General features: G+C 37.9%; 1 protein-coding gene across 1 annotated transcript in view; it reads left to right on the forward strand.

Moving 5' to 3' along the window:
- The first annotated feature begins 407 nt into the window (after positions 1–407).
- DNAAF6 (dynein axonemal assembly factor 6) overlaps positions 408–19,672 on the forward strand; it is a 75,886-nt gene continuing 56,621 nt past the window's right edge. Inside the window, exons 1-4 of the mRNA XM_054576914.1 lie at positions 408–480; positions 5,262–5,414; positions 15,981–16,053; positions 18,580–18,685. Coding sequence (XP_054432889.1) covers positions 5,265–5,414; positions 15,981–16,053; positions 18,580–18,685 — 329 coding nt within the window. The 5' untranslated portion in view covers positions 408–480; positions 5,262–5,264. The remainder of the gene's footprint in view (positions 481–5,261; positions 5,415–15,980; positions 16,054–18,579; positions 18,686–19,672) is intronic.

Here is a 19,672-nt window from a genome sequence, read left to right on the forward strand (position 1 = left end):
CCCGCTGCTCCAGAGTTGTCCGATCTGGAATTCAGGTGACGGAAAAGCTTAATGAAGAGCAAGCCTGCGGATGACCCCGGACAAACAAAAACCCTTGGTGGCTAGCGCGGCTGCCGATCACTATGAGGGCCCCAAAGTAATTGGGTCACGGCCAGACAGGCAGGCTGGGACCTACTCCGGCCGGAAATAACCGGACTCCACAGTGGACCGGTTCCCGCTGGAGTGACGCCAGCCAAGACAAAGGCTAGCTCGTGGACCTAGATAAGTAGAAAGGCCAGCCCTTGACCTTGACTGGCAAGCGCTCGGATTGGTTGATTTTGGTATTGTTTCAAAGGAGACTCTTCCACGATTGGCCACGAAAGTCAAGCGGGAACCCGGAGGTGTGGGTGGGCGGGGGAAAACAACGTTGTTACCCAGGCAACAGACTCAGAGCTCTGGGCTATTTTCTGAGCCTAGCCTGCGACCAGAAAACTGACCCAGGTGAGGAACCCATACCTTACGTGGGGGGAAAAAGGGGTCCTTAGATCCGTGGCTATCAGAGGAAAGCGGGGAGAACTCTAGATACTTAACAACGCTGAAAATAGCCGCCGCTGCCCACCCCAAAAGCCGCAAGTTGCAGATGGAACAGATCCTAAATTCCCCTGCCCGAGACACTCTAAGCAAAAAGCCTTAACAAAACTCAGTCTTATCAGAATGTGAGTTATAGAGGGAGCAGTTTTACCATACAGGGTATGGATGCTGATAGAATGTCAGAAAGTCAAAATAAACAAGTGTAGGCTTCCCAATGCCTTTTACTCCACCCTCCCACAGTTACGGTTGTAACACGAATTTCAGAGTGAAAACTACGTGTCCTTATGGGTAAATCTGAGTGCTCCAAGTAGGAGCAACCACCGTACCTTGTTTTATACGTATAGGTATGATTTATCCTGGACTGGCACGTCTTTGTTGGGATATATTTTTTAGGGGGTATAACGCTGAAAAAAAAATTAGCCCATGCTATTGTTATTTGGACAACGTTCCGTGTGTGAGAACGTGAACGACATGGCCTGAGGGTTCCAACAGACTTTGATCAGATCCCTTGAGGAATGAGAGGCAGTCAGTCCATACTTAGTAGACTGGAGTATAGCATACAAAGACAACTTCTACCTACCAAACCTGCTACTCATCAAGAGCTAATTGGGAAAGTATGTCCCTGTCATTAGGTGAGAAACTATCAAAAAATGAAATTTGAGTGAGGGGAGAAAACTCAATTTGACCAGAGAGAGGTGGGGATCATTTCTCCTGAGCTTCCTGTTATGGAAAGGATTCAAGACAGACACTGTTTCCTAAAGAAATGGAGAAAAGAGGCCTCTTGGGGAAAATTTTTCAAAGTACTGAACGAAAATTTTCTGCCCCAACTACTTTTTAGATAGAGGTGAAATATATTGACAATGAGACACAGAAACGAAAAAATATTGACAAGTGTGTTAAGTTTGACTAAAATAAGGATTAAATCAAAAGAAACTCATTTCTTGACCTTTAGATTAATGAAAAATTCCAGGTACTTTAAAAAATTATCTTGCATTAAATATATTTTAAATTTGTAACAAAACTCTGTTAAGTCCTTGTAGTTCTTCATGCCTTGGTACTTTGAATGGCAGTGAAATTTAGAGACATAAAAAAAGAAATAATTCTTGGTTTTGTAAAAATAAAGATGAACTATTTTTTATGGACATGGATTCATGGACGTGAATAGTTGTGAAAAAATGTTAAAAAAGGAAACAATTAGACAGTATATTATAATTAAATTAAGACATAAATTAAGAATCTATGTTATTTTATTCCAACATAACTTGGAAATTAAAAAGTCCAATTCATAATATGCTTCATATATATAGAGTGCATCTATAAATTATTGTATATGATTTATTTAACAAATACACTCAAACATATACACCACAAGGAGTGGCATTCCCTTCAAAACAGTTGGTAGACTATCCACTTATTCAAATATTCCTGTTATTGCTCATATTACTTTGGAAACTACTCTTTTATAACTGCCTTGAGGGCAGTAGCACATTCTCTTGAATCTTCAGAATAGCAAATCTTCACATTTTGAAAGTAGATGTGATATCTAGATACATCTAGGAATTACTTGGTACAAATTTATGTTTAATTAACCTGAGTGATACCGTAACGGTACCTATTTTCTTGGTGGTACATACGAAGGCAATTACAAAATATTTTGAGCATTGATAGCATCATTTGTATCAGTGTATAACCTTCCAAAGGGACTACTTTAAAAAATAACATTTGTATGAATTTAATCATGCTTCATTTAGTATTCATCAACTGCTGACTACATGCCAGCTTCAGTAATTGAAGACATTTAGCCTACAGGTATAGCTTCCCACTGCCTACACTGTCCTGCCTCTCACCAAATGAGAAGCAGGCCAGAGCTCCTTCTCAGCACTGGGATTTAGAATTAATCTACTTTCCCTAAATCCAGTATCCGGTGTACCCACTGAAGCACAGGCTTTCTTTATAACCTATATTGGGGATGCCCACGTGGCATGAAGAAGCCTCTAATGCAGGGTCTGCTTTGTTTTCTTCTTCCCAGCTGTGACTTTGAGTCCTGCCCTATTCTAAACCTTCATCTAGCTGCCAACTCTCCTCACGAACTAGAATCTGCCTCCTATCCCCTCACCTATCGGCCAGGGTCCTACTTCCCCCTAAGTGGGCCTCCCTGTAACCTTGACTATTCAACCTTCCCGCCCTGAAACTCTGATCACATCCCAAAACTCCCCCAGCCATGTTTCTGCCTAGCAGATCATGATGAATTAATAGCATTTTGATTATTATCTCAGATACTATATTTGGGACTTCTGAATACCCTTCTTCCAGGTTAGCTCTACTGGTTTCAGTTTATTTCCCCTCTCATCAGCCCACCATTGAGGTCTCACAAGTCTCATCACAAATATCTGTGGGTTCTGGTGCCAGTACAAGTATCATGTGCCAGACAATAGTGATATTTTTGCATAGCTTTTCATAATGTAGCAAACTCTCAAATACGTTGCATAAAATGGCATCATAACAATTCTATAAAGTAGGTAATGTTGAAATAATAAAAATTTTTGCTATATTTGTTTTTTAAAATTCTCACTGTACAATCTCAACTCAAAATACTAATTATATCATTGCATCTGATGTTTGGATCCATTTTCCCCTTTTGTTGTCAAAGGATATAGAATCCTTCAGTTTAAAAACTTTTTGCTTTTAATTTAAGTAAATATTATTCATTTCCATAGCAGACTACCAGTCCCTACTGTGAGAAAAGACTATTTTATCACCTCTTATTTTACGTTTTCCAATTTAATGAGTTCCCAATGAAATAAGTTTTATCATTAACTTATTTAACATAGTTATTAGAAGTGATATTCATGTCCAGGAATATTAAATTTTTAAAGGACCAATAACAGCTCACATATGTTGAGTGCTAAGTATGTGCCAGGCACTGTTCTAAGCTCTTTTACAAGTATGGAACTGCTTAATCCTTGTAACAACACTATGAGGTAGCACTATTAGTATTCTCATTTCATAGATAATAAAAATAAGACATTGAGAGTTTAAATTATATGCCAAAAGTGACAAAGCTAGAAAGTAAATGATACATAACAAATCTAGGCAGTGTGGCTCCAGAGCCCTAACTCTTAACCACTATGATATACTGCCTCTATGCTTGTATGTACAGGGCAATTTGACATTTGACTCATATTCTTGACATCTCCTATAATCATTAAAATCAGTTTTACATTTAGAAAATAAAAATAATGGTAAAAATTATAATGAAACGGAAGGTTTATAAAACACGATTTGCATGTACGCTGATTTTGACAGGTGATCATACCAGTACGCATTTGAGAATTTCTTTTGTATTCCTGTTCTAGGCACAATGCAAAAAATTTAGTGATTTAATTAAAGCACTAAAGTACTGTTTAATGTGAATTAATTTTATAAAACAATGTTTAAAATAATCAGGAGAAGTATAAAAATGATTCCTAATACATTTATGCCTAAATCACTAATAATAGGCCTAATTCTACACTCTTTATTCAGGTTAGCCATTCAAGTCTGACACTTCCATCATTTTCAAAGATCCTGAATTCCTACTCCAAATATAACTATAGAGATTATTTAAAAAACTGATATCTGGTTAGTAGGATTATATGTAGTTGTGATTTTCTTATTTATACTTTTAGTGTATTATTTCCTAAAATTTTCACAACACACTTATACTGTATCATCATTATAATCAGAAAAACAATTTACTCTGTGTGAATTTTTTTCTTTTTTTTAATTTACTGAATTTATTGGGGTGACATTGGTTAACAAAATTATATAGGTTTCAGAGGTACAATTCTATAATATGTCATCTGTACATTGTATTGTGAATTCGCTACCCCAAGTCAAGTTTCCTTCTATCACCAATTATGCCTCTTTTACCCTGTCCTACCTACCCCCACACCATCTTTCTTTCTAATAATCACCATACTGTTGTCTTTATATGAGGTATTTTTTCCCTTAATCCCTTCACCTCCTTTTATCCAACACTTCTACCCCCTCTCTCTAGAGCTGCCAGTCTGTCTATGAGTCTGTTTCTATATTGTGAGCCAGCCCATTTGAGTTCTCTAATGGCAATAAAATGCTAGGTATCATCTACGGTTAATCAAAAGTTTAAATAAAGCAGAAAGTACAGGCTTACCTAAGCCAAAAGTATGAAGTAAGTTCCTTGAGTCATACCCTAGAGCAAACATTCTTTTCAGTTTACCAAATGGAATATATAGCCTAGACAGCATACATGAGACAGATAAAAAGGTAGTTTACACAAGTACGTTTCTAAATAATTATGTACATTCTATATAACACTGACTCTACTTTCTCTGGAGGTAAGGCTAAAAATCTGCATTTTAACCAACTCTGCAAGTATCCTTAAGCACACTAAACCTTAGAACCACTATAATAGGTGCTCAATAAATGCTTTTTAAATTGAGCATGAAGTTTGAGTAAAGTAAGCTGAATTCTTGACTTCATTTGCCACCCCTGGGCTGTCTGTGAGTCGGCAAATTACATGCATAACTGAAGGAGTTTACAAGGATTTTCAAGGAAGAATAAGAAATAATGGAGTGACCTCGGGAAAGAAGGGAGATTTGACAATAAAAAAAAATGTGTCTTGAATAAAATAGAAAACTAAAATACCTCTTTCTGATTATTTTCTTCCTCAGAACATGGACCTGGAAAATATGGAACCCAAATATACAGAAACTGAAAACATGAAATCAGAAAATATGAAAACTGAAACTATTTCTTCAGTTTCAACTCTGCAAGCCCTTTCTAAGCTACTTTATCCTGAAGAGGATGATTTTGAGTCAGAACAGGTGGTTGTATACTTATAGATGAATTCGTCTTGTTCACAATATGCTGTGAAACTGTTACTTGGACAACTTGTTCCAACCTTGCTATGAGAGTAAGGCTATGTAATTTGATGTATTTGCAGGAGGTTGCAGGGCTGATCATTCATGAGAGCAAAACCTTTAGTGCATTTCTAGAAAACATAATTATATATTTTTTTCTAAACTACCTGAATGCTAAATAGGAAAATCATTCTGTAACTATGGTAACAATAGCCACATTTCAAAAGGTTTGTCATTTATATTTATGGCCAAAGAATGCTTGACAATCATTACAAAGTGTGATAGCTAGGATTTTTAAGCATAGACAGTATTTCTATAAAACCAATAATTTCAATAAACAATATTAATTATTCCACCCAAATACAGTCCTCTTATTTTTTTTATTTGTATACACATGAAAGCAGAACAGAAAATATTTTGAGCCAAATAAGGGGACGAACTACCTGCAGCCTACTAAAATTGGCTTCCTGGTACATGCTCATATAGAGCTATGGAATGTAATTACATAGTTGAATAGCATTGGGGGTCAGGACAGGTAACCCCAGGGAAGCTTGCAGCAACAAAGATAGACTACATTTTGAGTAGGAGAGTTCCATGAGCTGACCTTTGGCCACACCACAGTTACTGCCAATATTCCCAGCATAATCAAAATACATTTTATGCAACCCCTTGTTCTCCATTTCCTACTCCTTAGATATCAGCAAATTTTGGCTATTAGACTGCCTGAAACAAACAAAATTTAGGGCATAAATCTCATGCTATAGCAGAATATATCTATTTGCTTTCACTTTAATAAAGATTTTTCCATTATTATGACAAGTTTACCATGAGCAAACTATTTCCCATGAAAATGCATATCAGTTTGCTCCTCCCAAAATTCTTCTTTGCTATAGTGTGGAAAAACCATTATAATCAGAATAGGCAGCAAATTTAGTGTCACAGATGCACACTGGATCTAGCTTCCACCCTTCAAGAAGAGCTTAGGTGGAACAGGGCAGAATCAAGTAAAATGTGCAATGGAAATAAAATTTGTAGAAGAGGGAAACTGAATCAGCTTGGAGCCAGGATCAGGAATCAAGTCTTCTGAGTCAGGGAAAAGTCTTAGTAGAGGCCAAAAATAAAGAAAAATCTGATGTTAATAACACCTTAAATATATACAATAAATAAGACACAGTATAAAAAGTTAGGAGCATATATCAATGAAGTTGGGAAGGCAAACTCATTTTTGTGGCCTTAACTGAAATAGAATGAAACATCCTGGGAAAGGTGTGGTTATATCAGATACAAAAAGTACATTAAGTGTTTGAGGAACAGTGCTCTGGAACACAGGTAAGTGGAACTTTTATTTGAAATAGATCCACAAATAAGAAATTACCCTGGTAACAAAGCACATTCCCTTTGGCATTTAAGTATGGAGATATTTATTTGCATCTAGAATAGTTTCTCAGGTAAAGATGAGTGCTTATGAGAATAGAGAGACTAGGACTGTTTTACCAAACTGCACTATTTATAGAGGAAAATTACTGTAATAATGTATGATTCAGTATATCTGTATTATAAGCAATTTTGAGATAATTGGTCATTCACACACCTCAATACAGATATCATTAAAGGATAGAGAATTAGATTGCCAGACAATGGGAAAATAATTAATGTTTTCCTTTTTTTATTTTTTTTAGCAATATTTTTTAAAATTTATTTACTTTTTAAATATATTTGTCTCTGCCTTCCCCCCACCTCTTTCCCTTGCCCTCTCCCACCTTCCCTCCCTCAGCTCTTCCCCTTTGGTTTTGTCCATGAGTCCTTGCTATATGTTCCTTGACTTTCCCCTGCCCTTCTCTTTCCCTGCCCCCCCCTCCCTCTTATCTCTGTTGATTTCTTTTCCTTTCAGTGTTGCTGGTCATATTTTCCTTGCATCTTTGCATTGTTGGTTAGGTTCCGCTTATAGGTGAGATCATATGGTATTTGTCTTTTGCCCCCTGGCTTATTTCGCTTAGCATGATGCTCTCCAGTTCCATCCATACTGTCGCAAAGTTTAGTACTTCTTTTTTTCTTTCTGCTGCGTAGTATTCCACTGTGTATATGTACCATAATTTTTTGATCCAGTCATCTACTGATGGGCATTTAGGTTGCTTCCAACACTTGGCTATTGTAAATTGTGCTGCTATGAACATTGGGGTGCATAGGTTCTTTTGTATTGGCGTTTTGGTGTTCTCAGGGTATAGTCCCAGCAGGGGAATCGCTGGATCAAAAGGCAGTTCCATTTTCAGCTTTCTGAGGAAATTCCACACTACTTTCCATAGTGGCTGCACCAGTCTGCATTCCCACCAACAGTGGACTAGGGTTCCCTTTTCTCCACAGCCTCGCCAGCACCTGTTGTTTGTGGATCTGTTTATGATGGCCATTCTGACCGGTGTGAGGTGGTAGCTCATGGTAGTTTTGATCTGCATTTCTCTGATGGCTAGTGATGCTGACCATCCTTTCAAATGCCTCTCGACCCTCTGTTTCTCCTCCTTGGAAAAGCGTGTGCCCAAGTCCTTTGCCCATTTTTTGATTGGATCATTTGTCTTCTTGACGTGGAGTCGAGTGCATTCTTTATATATTTTGGAGATCCAACCTCTGTCTGATGTATCATTAGCGAATATAGTTCCCATACAGTCGGCTCCCTTTTCATTTTGCTGATGTTTTCTTTCGCCGTGCAGAAGCTTCTTATTTTTATGAGGTCCCACTTGTTTATTCTTTCCTTTATGTCCCTTGCTTTAGGAGACATATCAGTGAAAAAATTGCTGCGTGGGATACCTGAGAGTTTCCTGCCAATGTTCTCCTCTAGGACTTTGATGGTGTTGCGACTTATATTTAAGTCTTTTATCCATCTTGAGTTTATTTTTGTGTATGGTGTCAGCTGATGATCCAATTTCAGTTTTTTGCATGTAGCCGTCCAGCTCTCCCAACACCATTTGTTGAAGAGGCTGTTATTGCTCCATTTTATGCTTCTGCCCCTTTGTTGAATATTAGATGTCCATAGAGACCTCGGCTTATTTCTGAGCTTTCTATTCTGTTCCACTGGTCTATGGGTCTGTTCTTGTGCCAGTACCAGATTATTTTGAGTATGGTGGCTTTGTAGTAGAGTTTGATGTCCGGTATTGTTATCCCTCCTACTTTGTGTTTCTTTCTCAAAATTGCTGCGGCTATTCAGGTCGTTTATGGTTCCATATAAATTTTTGAAATGTCTGTTCTATTTCTGTGAAATATGTCATTGGTATCTTAAGAGGGATTGCGTTGAATCTATAAATTGCTTTGGGTAGTATGGACATTTTGAGGATATTAATTCTTCCAATCCATGAGCACGGTATATGCTTCCATTTATTTGTGTCTTCCTTAATTTCTTTTTTCAATGTTGTATAGTTTTCTGCATACAGATCTTTTTTGTCTTTGGTTAAATTTATCCCTAGGTACTTTATCTTTTTTCGTGCTATATCGAATGGTATATTTTTCCTGATTTCTTCTTCTTCTATTGCATTGCTGGTGTACAAAAACGCCTTTGATTTCTGAGTGTTGACTTTGTATCCTGCTGTTTTGCCAAATTCACTTATTAGGTTGAGGAGTTTTTGGGTAGAGTCTACAGGGTTCTCTATGTACACTATCATGTCATCTGCAAACAATGATAGTTTTACTTCCTCCTTTCCTATTTGGATGCCTTTTATCTCTTTCTCTTGTCTGACCGCTGTGGCTAGGACTTCCAATACGAAGTTGAAAAGAAGCGGTGAGAGCAGACATCCTTGTCGTGTTCCCGATCTTAGTGGGAAAGCTTTCAGTTTTTGCCCGTTGAGTATGATATTAGCTGTAGGTTTTTCATATATGGCCTTTATTACGTTGAGGAATGCCCCATTTATTCCCATTTTGCTGAGTGTTTTGATCATAAATGGGTACTGTACCTTATCGATTACTTTTTCTGCATCTATTGAGATGATCATGTGGTTTTTGTCTTTTCTTTTATTTATGTGATGTATCAAGTTTACTGATTTGCATATATTGAACCATCCCTGCATCCCTGGGATGAATCCCACTTGATCGTGATGGATAATCTTTTGAATGTATTGCTGGATGCGGTTTGCCAATATTTTGTTGAGGATTTTAGCATCTATGTTCATCAGCGAAATTGGCCTGTAGTTTTCTTTCTTTGCAGGGTATTTATCTGGTTTTGGGATCAGGGTGATGCTGGCCTCATAGAAGGAGTCTGGGAGTCTTCCCTCCTCCTGGATTTTTTGGAATAGTCTGAGAAGGACGGGGCTTAGCTCTTCCTTAAATGTTTTGTAAAATTCTCCTGGGAAACCGTCTGGCCCTGGGCTTTTGTGTGCCGGGAGTTTCTTGATCACTGCTTCAATTTCCCCAGTTGTTATCGGTCTGTTCAAGCTTTCTGTTTCTTCCTCCTTCAGTGTTGGAAGATTATACTTTTCTAAAAATTTGTCCATTTCATCAAGATTTTCAAATTTCTTCGCATATAATTGTTCATAATAGTTTCTGATGAATATTTGTATTTCTGTGGTATCGGTTGTTATTTCTCCTCTTTCATTTCTGATATTATTAATTTGGGACCTCTCCCTTTTTTTCTTGATAAGTCTGCTTAAAGGCTTGTCAATTTTATTAATATTTTCAAAGAACCAGCTTCTGGACTGGTTGATCCTCTGAATTGTTCTTTTTGTCTCTATGTCATTCAGTTCTGCTCTCATCTTGACTATTTCCTTCCTTCTACTTGCTCTGGGATTTATTTGTTGTTGTTTCTCCAGTTCTTGAAGTTGTAGTGTTAGGTCTTTTATTTGAAATGTTTCTATCTTTTTAAGGTAAGCCTGTATTGCTATGAACTTCCCTCTCAGGACCGCCTTTGCTGTGTCCCATAGGTTTTGGACAGTTGTCTGTTCATTTTCATGTGTTTTCAGAAATTTTTTGATTTCTTCTCTTATCTCATTATTGACCCATTCATTGTTTAATAGTGTACTGTTCAGTCTCCATGAGTTTGCCAGTTTTTGAAGTTTCTCTTTGAGGTTGATTTCCAGTTTCAAGGCCTTGTGGTCTCAGAAAAAGTTTGGTATTATTTCAATTTTCCTGAATTTGCTGAGGCTTGCTTTTTGTCCTATTATGTGGTCTATCTTTGAAAAACTGCCATGAGCATTTGAAAAGATTGTGTATTTTTCTTCTTTGGGATGTAAGGTTCTATATATTTCAGTTAAGTCTCTTTGATTCAGTGTGTCATTCAGCGCCACGATATGTTTATTAATGTTTTGTTTGGAAGATCTGTCCATTTTTGACACTGGGGTGTTGAAATCCCTACTATCAGTGTGTTGCTGTCTATATCTTTTTTGAAGTCATCCAACAATTTCCTTATAAACTTGGGGGCTCCTATATTGGGAGCATATAAGTTTACAATGTTGATGTCTTCATGATAGATTCTTCCTTTAATTATGATAAAGTGCCCCTCTGGGTCTCTCTTTATGGCCTTTGCTTTGAAATCTACTTTGTCTGATACAAGTATGGCAACGCCAGCCTTTTTCTCATGTCCATTTGCTTGGAATATTATTTTCCATTCCTTTACTTTCAATCTGTGTAGGTGTTTTGCTCTGAGTTGGATCTCTTGTAGGGAGCATATGTGTGGGTCATGTTTTCTTATCCATTCAGCTACCCTGTGTCTTTTGATTGGGGTATTTAGTCCATTCAAATTGAGAGATATTACTGATAGAAACTTACTCATCTTTTCTCTTTGTACTTGTGTTTCTCTCTGTCTCATTCTTTTCCTTCATCTGCTTAAACCAGTCCCCTTAGCATATCTTGGAGTGCTGGTTTGGTAGAGATGTATATTTTTAGCTTTCTTTTGTCTGGGAAACTCCGTATTTCTCCTTCTATTTTAATGGGGAGCCTAGCTGGGTAGAGCAGCCTTGGCTGTAGGCCCTTGCTTTTCATGGCTTGGAATAGTTGTTGCCATTCCCTTCTGGCTTGTAGTGTTTCTGTTGAGAAGTCAGCTCCTAGGCGTATCGGGGCCCCCTTGTATGTTACTTTCTCCTTCTGCCTTGCTGCCTTGAGGATTCTCTCTTTGTCTTTGACATTTGCCATTTTAATGATGATGTGTCTTGGAATGGACCTCCTTGGGTCCCTCTTGAGTGGGGTCCTCTGTGCCTCCTGGATCCATGAGAGCCTTTCTCTCCTCAAATTCAGGAAATTTTCCATCATTACTTTTTCGAGGAGGTTCTCTATTCCTTGCTCCTCTCCTTCTCCTTCTGGTATCCCTATTATACGGATATTACTGCGTTTCAGGTTGTCCTGCATTTCCCTAAATGCTTCTTCATTCTTTTTGAGCCATTTTTCCATTTCTTGTTTTTTCTGGGAGCTTTTTTCTACCTTGTCCTCCATCTCACTGATTCGATTCTCGGCTTCATCCAGCCTGCTTTGGATTCCTTCTACTGTGTTCTTCAATTCAGAAATGGTATTCTTCCTATCCTCTTGTGTCTTCTTGTTATTTTCTATGTCCTTTTCCAGGCTGATATAGTTTGCTGTAAGATCCTGATAGTTTCTCTGCAGTTTCTCATAGTTCTCTTTGAGCTGGCTGAGCTCATTGAGCTTCCTTAGAACCATTGTTTTGAATTCCATATCTGATAGTTCCCTTGCCTCTATTTCATTGAGCTCTCTCTGTGGGGAGTCCCCTTTTCCACTCATTTGAGGGGAACTTCTTTTTCTTCCCATTTTTGTGAGAGTCTGTTAAGTATTTTTGTCATTTACTTTTCTTTCTGGGCTTGCCTCTGATGATGTCAGTTGTTGATCCTATACGGCCTTTGGTTGTTTGTTTGAGCCTTTCAGGAGTCTAATGCCTGTGTCTGACTCCTGCTTGGAGCAGCTCTGTGACCCCTTCGGTCAGGGCTGGGCTATTTTTTGGGATCTCTCTGCGCTCTCACACAGGCTCCTTGAGTGCGTTCCCAGCGCGGCAGGGTCCCCCACCTGCCTGGGCTCGCATGTGCTTGCCCCAGATCAGGGGGCTTATTTGCGACCTCCCGTACTCTACTGGCCTCCCTGGCACGCGAGCTTCGCGGCACTGGTCAGTTTAGGGTCTTCTATTGTGTGTTTTCCCCGTGTTTGGCTCTTTGGGTGCGTTGCTTGCCCTCGCCAAATGGGGACTACGGAAATGGGAGGAAATCAGCTCTAGGACTCTCCAGTTAATCCTGTTTTGGTCTCTCCTCCAGGGACTCTGGGCAGCTCTACTTATTTTCTGGGCCGCTCTGCAATCGCGGCGGATAGGTCAATTTACGCCTGCCCTTGCCCCTCTGTGCACTCCCTCGCAGGCCATATGGGTGCCAGTCTGTGTGAGGCCTTGCCAGCAGGTGCAAGCGTTCGCCAGCCTGCGTGGGTCACACACACAGGCTCGCCAACCCTCGCCGGTCACTCGGCGCAAGTGTCCGCTCCTGCTCTGGATGTTTTGGGGGTGTCTATGTTTGCTTTTCAGCTTTTTGCTCTTTGGGGGTGTGGCATCTTCCCGCGCAATGGAGACTACGGCAAGAAGGAGTCAGGACTCCCCGGGTTCCTCCTCCCGTTCTTTCCCCAATGCCTCCGTTTCTAGTCTCCCCTCAGGGGCCTCTGGGCAGTTCTGTGACCCCTTCGGCCAGGGATCCAACCCCTGTGCGGACTGCGTTTCAATCGCAGGCAGTCTGGTTCATGCGCGCCCCGCTTCTGCCTCTGTGGGGTCGCGCCTTTCCAGCCCACAATGGAGACTACCGAATGTGGAGGGAGTCGGGACTCCCCGGTTCCTCCTCCCATTCTTTCCCGAACGCCTCCGTCTCCAGTCTCTCCTCAAGTCTCTCCCAGCCAGTCTGCACTCAGCCCCGTAGCTCACAGGCGTACAGGCTGTGTGCAGAGCGCATAAAAGCCAGGTTAATTGATTCCCTTATGCCTGAGCGAGATGGTAGCTGGAGAGTGGGAAGTGCGTTATCACCCGGGCTCCACCAGCCGCCGTGTCAGTTCTCTTCACAAAGTTTTCCTCACCAGTCTTTTCCCAGGCACTAGCCCACCCTGCTTCCGCCTCCACCCAGCGATCAAGGAGGGTGGCTGCCGCTGCAACTTTTGCGTTGGCCCTTTAAATGTCTTTTTGCATCCCCAGCCACCTGTCTCTGGCAGAGAGCACCCCTAAGCTTTCTGGGGTTGCGTTTTGTCTGTATTTTCTCGGCTTTAGCTGCTGTAGTTTAGGGGTTCCTGTTTATGATTCAGACCCCGTTCTTCTCGGGGGGACGCTAACTGGCCGTTTCAATGTCCCTCTGGTGCCATTGCCCGTGCGCACCCAGCCAACCCTCTCGAGCCTCCACCGCAATTCTCACCCGTTGGGATGTGTGAGAGTCGAATCCACTGTCCGCGGCACCAAGGCTCCTCTCCCACTATCGCTCCACTGCTTTCCAGGTGATTACTCCATTACTTAGTTGCAATTCCAGTTTGGTTTTGGGAGGAGGTCAGCGTGACTCCCTTTCACTCCTCCGCCATCTTTCCAATCTCTAATGTTTTTAATAAACTATTAAATTTTCCAGGAGGAAACAGTATTTCATTTTTTTCACTTATTAATCTTGGGAACTGTGGAACAATTACAAGAATGATGTGTTTTGAAAATACACTCTCTGAAAACAGCATTAGAACTGTTTGATATACTTTCGTTCATTTATACTATCCCCACCATGAATTGTGAAGAATCTGGTGATTGGGAAGACACTACATCTGTTGTTTTGTTTCATTGTTTTGTTTTGTTTGGTTTGTTTGTTTGTTTTTATTATTCACAAGGGGATCTTAAAACCTGTCGGAAATGCCATTCACTGCTCTTCACAGACATTGTAACAAGGATGTTCTAACTCTCTTACATATTGTGAAGTGGCATGAATTGCAATGATAAATAGCTCAGATAATTGGGTGTGGATTCATAGTAAAGGCTGACATGATAGTTATGTAGAAAATAGTTGTCAGATGGTTTTTTTTATAATTTTTATCACCCTGATCCATCTTTTCACTTGAAAATTTTATTTTTAATTATTTATTTCATTAAGTTAATAAACTGAAACTCCCATGTTCTGATATGCTGATTCAATCATCACTATCCATACAAATTTTACCAGGAATGTTCAAGTATTATTTCTACAGATTTAAATTTTTTGTTGGAGGATGCACTAAACAAACTAAGAGGCTCTCATGTCCAAGAAATGCTTTACCATGATTAACTATTAGTATTCCAGTGATTAATAGGTTAAGAGAAGCACTGCAATTTTATATGACCTTAGTGCTTAAAAATAAAAGAATGTACAAATTATTTACTTGGGGTTTTCATATTAAAATGCCTGTAACACATTAACCACATACATAGCACTTTTGAAGCACCTTTTAAAAAGGAATTTTTACTGTCCCAGAAACTGTTAACATGTTATAAGTTAATTTCTGACTTAGATCTATTGGAGTAGTTTAGCGTAAAAAGACACAGGTGAGTTTTTCCACCAGCTTTCAAGGACAGACACTATTTCACTTGCCCAAACAGGACATTACAACTTTCACCCATGTATTAAGCCTTGGGAGATTGGTACAGGGGGCCAAGAAAAATGAGCTAGAAGTGCAACTTTGCCAGGATCCAAGGAGATAAGAATTTTTTTGACTGCAAGCAAATAAAGTGAATTAGAGCATCGAATCTGACATCAACAAGAACGATTTTTTTAATTAGATTTTCTTGAAATATCAAAAAAGCCCTGAGAGGGACCAATGAAGTGGTTGCCACTATAATGATGTTATAATATGTGTTAGGCATAGTTGAAAAAGGAAAGCTGGCTTTTTTTTTTCCTGGTGCATTGGGGCAGTCCTGTGGGGATATGTATGCTTGTGCACAATATGGCAAAATACACTTGAATTTGTATGAAGACTATAGTGGTTCAGCATATAGTTGACAGTATGAATTTGGGTTTGCTGTTTAACTTTACTAGTTCACTAACATGAAGTGTTGGGATGAAACAGTGTTTCATACCCACAGCAAAGAAGTAAAAGCTGAAATCAGGACTTTTGAATGAGTCATTTGATGTCTAAATACTTAGACTCTATTTAATGGTTTATTTTTATTTCTATAAAACTTTCCCATACTTCTATCTCCCATCTAACTGTGACCAGACATTGCCAAAACCCATAGACGTTGAGGCTCTTATATTAATACTTGATTTTAACCTTCAAAGAGATGAATGTGGTTCATTCCCTTTCCCCAGGAATCCATAATTCACTGAGCTGGAATGGGGGATTTAGTCTAACCAAACATCAGTTCTGCTGTAGAGTCTATTAAACAAAATACTTTCTGAGAAACAAGAAAAATACATTCAAAATAATACCTAACATCTGGCTCTCTGTTGTATAACAATTATGGGTAATTAAACTGGGAACCTCTATGAAATCTTAGCTGGAAAACATATCAAGTTTAAAGTATTACTGGTCATGTACATTAAACAAGTAGTACTAAAACTCAGGCTTTTTTTCCTTCTCTCCCAGTTTAATTGTTCATCTGTGATTGGAGCCATGGGTCCTGGGCATATTGGACCACCAAAACAAGAAGAGCTTAAAGGTAAGTTACTTAATAAGGTGTATGGGCCAAAATAATTAGTATAATCTTTTCTTTGGGAGCAAAATTATAGGAAGAATAATACACTTGAACTAATTAAAGACGAACTCAGTTGTAGAAATGATGAATAGTCATTTTTATATAAAGATGCTGCTTTTACTATACTGTTTCCAGTAGGTTACTTTTCTAGTAACGGAAATTAATTTGCCTTGAATTATTCATGTTTTGGCATATTTCCTGAGATGGAAAGCCACAAGTCACATGTAGTTAAATAACTACTTTAGATCTAGTTACCAAGATGTTTAGCTTCTTCACCTCCTACCCTCATATATTATGGCAGTTTCACAGAATTCATTCATTATTTCATTCAATAAATATTTATTGAGAGCCTATTATGCACCAGGCAGTATGATAATCTCTGAGACTACAACAGAAATCAAAATAGAAGAAATCTTTGCTCCCATGAAAATGACACAATTTTAATTTATATTGAAATGCTTATTAATTAAAGCACATGGGGTGACTTATAAGGTCACCAGTCCAATAACTGGAATAAATATTTTGGATGTATTCCCAGTATTTTGGCTTATACATTTCCACAGAGATGAACATTCTATACATCTTAAAAACTACAGAAGGGTTGCCCTAGCTGGGTAGCTCAGGTGTTTGAAGTGTCGACCTGATACACCAAGGCTGTGAGTTCGATCTCTGATCAAGGCACATACAAGAATCAACCAATAAATTCATAAATAAGTGGAACAACAAATTGATATTCTTTTCTCTCTCCCTTCCTCTCTCTCTAAAATAAATAAATAAAAAATAATGAAAAAATTACAGAATGCTCTAATACTGTTGGTCATGATCATAGTTACCAGAAAGTGGGCGTGGAAAGGAAGTAAAGTCCTCTCACCAATTTAGCTAATTGTAAAAGATTTTATCTGAAAAAATATTTAAAATAATGGATAAAATGAGGTCTGAGGGGATGATTTTAAATTTTCAGTTACTACTACTCAAGAGTATATTTACCTCATTCAAGAGATATTCACTCCATGGAAGACTAGTTCAAACTTGGATGTATTTCTGTGCTGTCTGTATTTCTGGTAATGTAGATCTAAGGATCTCTCAGTTCTCAGAACAATGAGTAATATATAAAGCATTATATATAAAATCTGTAATTAGGCTTTACAAAGCCCCTGCTAGACAGAAGCAGATAAATTTTAAAGATAAGCATAATTAAAAATCAGATGAATTTGGGGGGGGTGCTTAAAATGACTCCAACTAATGTTCTGAACCTATATGACTGTCCGTTTGCAGCCCTAATAGTTGGAAAAAATGTAAGCTGGGTTTTATGTGCCTATTTACTTTTAAACATTTAGAGTTGACATGTAGAGAACTCAGGTACATGCTCAATTCTACATAAAGGACAAATGATACTTTCTTTAAAGCTGATGCATATGTGAGGAAAACACTGGATTAAAAAAAATGAACATTTTAAGTTTTTTTTAACTGATGGTATATTTTAAGAATTATGGCATACCTGAATGAAACATGTATCAAAGGGCTTTTATACAATAAAAGACAATGCAAGATAAGACATTTCTACCTAAACCAAAGTGTTTGTTTGATTTATTCTTTTATATAAAAGTATTTATATATGTTCTAATTGTTTCTTTGGGTATATATTTTATATTATATACACAATGTTATTTTATACTTAAATATGTTTTAGATGTTTATATATGTACTCATATATATACATATACATATATATTTATGCTTTTATTTATGCATTAATTGGTTGATTCATGTATGTGCCCTGACCAGAGATCGAACCCACTCATATATATATATGTGCATATACACATATATGTACATATATTTGTGTGTGTGTGTGTGTGTGTGTGTATATATATATATATATATATATATGAGAGAGAGAGAGAGAGAGAAGGAGGGAGGGAGAGAGAGACTGGAAGATATACATCAGAATGCTATCATTCATTATCTCCCGGCAGTTGGACTGTAGATTATTTTATTTTCTTCTATCTCCTTAAATGTCTTTTCAAAATTTCCTGCAATTATTATTACAACTCTACAATGTATTGGTTGTGTATTCATTAAAATATTTAATCAGTTGTTTCTTATTTCACTCATATACAGAATCTAAGGAACAAACTAAACTAACAAGCAAAACAGAGACAGACTCATAGATGGAAAAAAGATGACAGCTAGTGGGGGGGGGAGGTTAGGGGTGGAGGAATTTAGCAAAAGGAAAGAGGACTCATGAACATGGACAACAGATTGCTGGGGGGAGGGAAGTATAAATGAACTAAATGGTAACAGAAAAAATATAATAAACAAATATTTTAAAAATATTTAATAAGTTGTTACTAATTTAGCTTCTTTTTGGTAAAAAATAGAAAATATAAATAGAAAATGTTTTACTTAGTGATCCCCAATGGAGCATACAAGAACAATTTTATGGGGAAATGGGTAACAGCTTCAGCTTTCTCTTCCCTTTCTTTATAGTTATTCCTCAAACCAGTGATGAAACTAGTGAGGCCATCTGGAATCCAGAAGAAGTTCCAGAAGGAGCAGAGCATGCTGACATGTGGGATGTTAGAGAAATACCAGAGTAAGTCAAATGAAGCCAAGAATGTATTTAGGGGTTTAAACTAGATGTGTCTTCTGATACCATTCTATTTTTGACGAGATTCATAAAGTGACTTGTACCACATAAAAGATAAAAACTACAGTGAAACACAGAAGACATGTGTAATTGATGATTATTTCCCCCTAAAGCAGAAACAAACAATAAAACATAAGACCTTACTATCTAACAAAAATGAAAAGTAGAGTCATTTCCATTGTATATTTATATTTAATGTCAGTTACTTATATAATATGGGACTAACAGTAAGAAAATAGCCTATTAAACATTCATATAAACTAAATTATTATACCATGTTTGTATGTTAAAGATCTGCTTTTAATTACTCAATGTTCCACATTAACTATGACTATAAAACCGTGTCCAATGCCTCAAAAAAAAAAAAAAAAACAACTATGCTTCTATCTTCTAAGTTGGTTCTGAAAATAGAAGTAGTAGGAGACAGCAGATAATTAACTGGAAAAAAGTATCCAGCTTTTAAATAAACAATGTCAAAAATTGTAAACCTCATAAAAAATCAAATGGGATTTTAAAACACTTCAGATTGCATCTTAAGAATGAAGAGTAAATCTTGTTATGTTATACAGCATTCACACATCCATATGAAACATAAGAATTAAGTCACTCATTTGTCATATTGTCTAATAAATGTCAAACATCCATATGTGGCAAGCTCCAAATTTTGGTAAATTTTCAATTTTTATGTTTTTTCCTTTTTATTGAATTAATTAGGGTGATACTGGTTAACAAAATTATACAGGTTTCAGGTGCACATTTCCACAAAACATCATCTGTACATTATATTGTGTGTTCACCACCCCAAGTCAAGTCTCCTTCCATCACCATTTATCCCTGCTATACCTTCCTCCACCTCCTCCCACACATTCCCTCCAGCAATCACCACACTGTTGTCCATGCCCATGAGTTTTCCCCTTTTTTAATTTTTTGTTC

The sequence above is a fragment of the Pteronotus mesoamericanus genome, unplaced genomic scaffold, assembly GCF_021234165.1.
Source record: "Pteronotus mesoamericanus isolate MK-2021 breed Mesoamerican mustached bat unplaced genomic scaffold, CSHL_Meso_final contig_37, whole genome shotgun sequence".
Taxonomy (NCBI): Eukaryota; Metazoa; Chordata; class Mammalia; order Chiroptera; family Mormoopidae; genus Pteronotus; species Pteronotus mesoamericanus.